The following is a 3,507-nucleotide window of genomic DNA, read 5'->3' as shown; positions in this document are numbered from 1 at the left end:
TGGAAATCGCTTAGAAGGTCATGGAAAATGTGACTTTCATAGAGCCTCCTCAGTGGATTTTTGAAATGAATGCGCGCGATCGTGATTTTAGGATGATGTCCATAAATAAAACTCGATCGAACAACAAAGAAGCACAGTAAACTACGTTCAATTTCGTATTTCGCATTGGCAAATAAGTGACATCGTACTCGGTTCGATGCACTTTCGGGAGAGCAACATATATCTAAGTGGTTTTCTATCGCAGAAAATAAAGTGTTCCAAGCCGCGCATAAGTAGAGGAATCCACGGAGGAGTTAAAAATTATTAAGCAAGGTTTTTTTGATCGTTCTTAAAGATAGCAATCTTTTGCCGTTGGTATCGCATGTATTTAGATGAACCCATTGAGTCAGGAAGTTGCGGTTAATTTCAATAAACAAAAATTCCAAGCTAATGAGCCCAATATGAATAGTTATAAGGTGTTCTTATGTAGAGATTTTAGCTTCATGTTGTATTAGATTTGAATTTAAATTAGAGTTAATTCACAAAGACCGCGTGGCCATGAATTATTTTGAAATTCCTGATAGAAATTACAAATGGTAGAGGAAGTGTAAATTGAAACCAGCTCATTATTTAAATTTTTCGTCAATGTATCCAAAACTGTACGGTAATTTTGGTGTTTAATTTTTGCGAGCAAGCACATTCGGAAATCAGGGTCTTAAAATCACGTTTCAGGAAATTAGAAAAGGAGAAATTTGCCAGAGCCGTCAAGAACTTTCAAAATTTATCAGAAGGGACTTTTGGGGGGCGAAGGCTCTAAGAGACACTGTAGATCTACTACCTTGTTTTTGATGCTGTACAGGACTTGACCCTAGAAGAGCCTCGAACTCTCTTAATGACATGATTTTAAAACTTTTGAAAGTCTTGAAGGACTTTAGTAGTTCCTACATTTTATTGAAGGTGCTAAATTTTCAAAATGGCAATCTCTCATGCTATAAAAGCTTAATTAATCACTTTTGCTTTTCATTGTTTAACTGACTCATTTATTATACGCTTATTTGATTTATTGTTGTACAATTCTATAGTGAGTAAAAAATAATAAGAAACTGGTATTTTCCGGCGCTTCCTCGGACATCTCATCTTATCACAGATTTTCCAAGCTATCAATAAATAATTTCAATTATATACAAAGCAACATTAGCAACACCAGACGGTTATAAATCACAACCTAAACTCTCTAATTCCTCGACCAAGTGCACCATATCGCTGTACTCCAGTCCAGAATTCTGGAAGACAATTCGGAAGAAGTTCGGCAGACCTTTGATCGTCTGATACGTGACCATCATGGATCCCTTCTTCATCATTCGCTCCTTCATCTTTGGCGCGACCTCGTGAAGTCGCTCGTGAAAATTCGACTCGGAATCTGCGCCCCTCAGGCCCGGAGGAATGTACCAGAAGCACAAGTTGGTGAATTCGGGATTATCGACGACCATCCGAAATCCCGCCCTCTCCCTGATCACTTTCGTGAAGTACCTGGCGTTATCGAAGACTTTATCGACGTGCCTCTCGAAACCGTCGCTTCCTTTCGCCTTCCACATGAACCAAAACTTGAGGACGTCCGCTCTTCGGCCGCACTGCACGTGCTTGTCGCCGATATCGTAACGGGTGTCGTAGAACTTGTCTTTCTGGAAGAGGTAGGATGCGTTCGTCGAGTGCACCTCGGACAGTATGCCTTCGTGTCGTAGTAGAAATGTGGAACACTGCTGTGGGGCTGTTAGTAATTTGTGAGGGTTCCAAGTGACTGAGTCGGCCCTGGAATTAGAAGGTTAAGCTGGTTGCTTTCTAATACGAGGCTTTACCTGTGAATGCCATTTAGAATGTGTCTGTGCTTAGAAGACATAAGAACTCCTCCTCCCCACGCGGCGTCCACGTGGAACCACAAGCCGTAAGCCTGACAGATATCTGCGATTTTTTCCAGAGGATCGAAGGCGCCGTACACCGTCGTGCCGGCGGTTGCTGAGACCATGAACGGTTTCGCGCCTTCTCGTAGAGCTCGCTCGATCTCCTCAACCAGGTGCGAGGTATCCATTTTGCCCACCTTGTCGGTCTTGATCAGGTAGACGTTGTCGGTGCCAATTCCGAGGAAGGAAGCCATCTTTTTAATCGAGTAGTGCGCGTCTTCAGAAGTAAAAAGTACCAGGCGGGCGCCACCGTTAAGTCCACTTTTCTGAAACGAAAGTGATAAGTGAAAATTAAAGTGAAATTAACAGTAGAGAAAGTCTTACCTTTATATCTGGGTTAACCGCGTACCGCGCGCAGCTGATGGCGTACGCGTTGGCCATCGATCCTCCCGGACAAAAAATTCCGTCACCGTTCCCGTTCGGGTACCCGACGATTTCGCGCATCTCCCTCAGGACAACTTCTTCCATTAATGTGAAAACTGGCGAAACCTCGTAGGTGTACACGCTGGGGTTGAGGGCGTCGGTAAGCCATTGACCGATTAATCCGTAGGGATCCAGAGAGGAGAAAAGCTGATTGACGAAGTAGGGGTGCGCGGTTTTGACCGAGTACTGTATGGTGTCTCTGATGAGTCGCAGAAGATCTTCGTGCGTACTTCCGTGGGTTTTCAGTTCGAAGTCGAATATCTTCAGTAGCTCGTGGGGGTGGTGCCACTCGAGCACTTTTCCGCTTGTCGATGTCGACTTGAAAACTGCCTCCTTGATGATGACTTCGATGGACTTGCGAAAGAAATCCTCGTGTAGCTCGCGACTTGGCACATTCTTAAAAGCAATGCTCGGTTTCGCCAAAGCAACCCTGGCACATTTGTCTTCCGCGGCGGCATCGTCGTCGGAATGGATCGGCGAACCACCCGCAACGTAATGGACATCTTCGTCGCTGAAGACTTCCTGCACTTCGTCAGTGGCTGGCATGATTCCTCGATCTTGGCGACACGACTGAATCTGAACTCACTCCTCGTACACGTTTCAGTCACTTTTAAAGGATTAAAATCACGTGCGACATAGTAGTCCTTGTTTAATCACTTTCCCCGTACCGTTCAACTAAGGATATTGCGGTGCAGAAGTTCGCGCGTTGGGGTTTTACATTATTATGGATACACGTCATTTGCAATTAAAACTAAACGAAGCGGAAATTTAATCAGTTTAATTCAACCTTAAAGTTAATTTCGAAAAAATAATTAACATCTAGATACAAAAATTAGGGTTGCGCCGTGCGGACAGCCTTGGTCAGCGCGTTTCTTAAGCGTATAAAGACGCGCCTAAAACTAAATTGCTTTGACCTTCATTTTTTATTTCCTTCTTCTATGTATTGGTTTTGTTTGTTGACGTTTTTTTCGATACTTTGAACTGGCGGTAAGTAAACTTTCCAATTGCGAACGTCAGTTTTTCACCTTTTTTGCACGTGAGTATAAAATCCAAGTGTGACTCAGATGGACTTTACTTGTTAGTCTTGTCGATGTATGAAAACAAGAAAAGTACCGAAGTTGCCAATGGTGGTCCAAAGTACAGCAAC

The 3,507-nt window shown here is 43.5% G+C and overlaps 1 protein-coding gene across 1 annotated transcript; it reads right to left on the bottom strand.

The window, feature by feature from the left end:
- Window positions 1-1,018: 1,018 nt before the first annotated feature.
- LOC116169743 (cysteine sulfinic acid decarboxylase-like) lies at window positions 1,019-3,299 on the bottom strand. Its single transcript, XM_031485900.1, has 3 exons — window positions 2,262-3,299; window positions 1,836-2,203; window positions 1,019-1,788 (listed from the first exon to the last, which is right to left on the bottom strand). The coding sequence occupies exons 1-3, from the start codon at window positions 2,904-2,906 to the stop codon at window positions 1,191-1,193; spliced, it is 1,611 nt and encodes a 536-aa protein (XP_031341760.1). The 5' UTR covers window positions 2,907-3,299; the 3' UTR covers window positions 1,019-1,190.
- Window positions 3,300-3,507: the final 208 nt, after the last annotated feature.

The sequence above is a fragment of the Photinus pyralis genome, unplaced genomic scaffold, assembly GCF_008802855.1.
Source record: "Photinus pyralis isolate 1611_PpyrPB1 unplaced genomic scaffold, Ppyr1.3 Ppyr1.4_LG4, whole genome shotgun sequence".
Taxonomy (NCBI): Eukaryota; Metazoa; Arthropoda; class Insecta; order Coleoptera; family Lampyridae; genus Photinus; species Photinus pyralis.
Note: the sequence above shows the minus strand (reverse complement) of the source record. Positions and strands in the feature narration are given on the sequence as shown.

Coding starts and splice junctions, on each gene's coding strand:
- LOC116169743 (XM_031485900.1), bottom strand. CDS start 2,906: ATGCCAGCCACTGACGAAGTGCAGGAAGTCTTCAGCGACGAAGATGTC. Junction 2,204..2,261: donor CGGTTAACCCAGATATAAAG/GTAAGACTTTCT, acceptor CTTTCGTTTCAG/AAAAGTGGACTTAACGGTGG. Junction 1,789..1,835: donor ATTCTAAATGGCATTCACAG/GTAAAGCCTCGT, acceptor TTCTAATTCCAG/GGCCGACTCAGTCACTTGGA.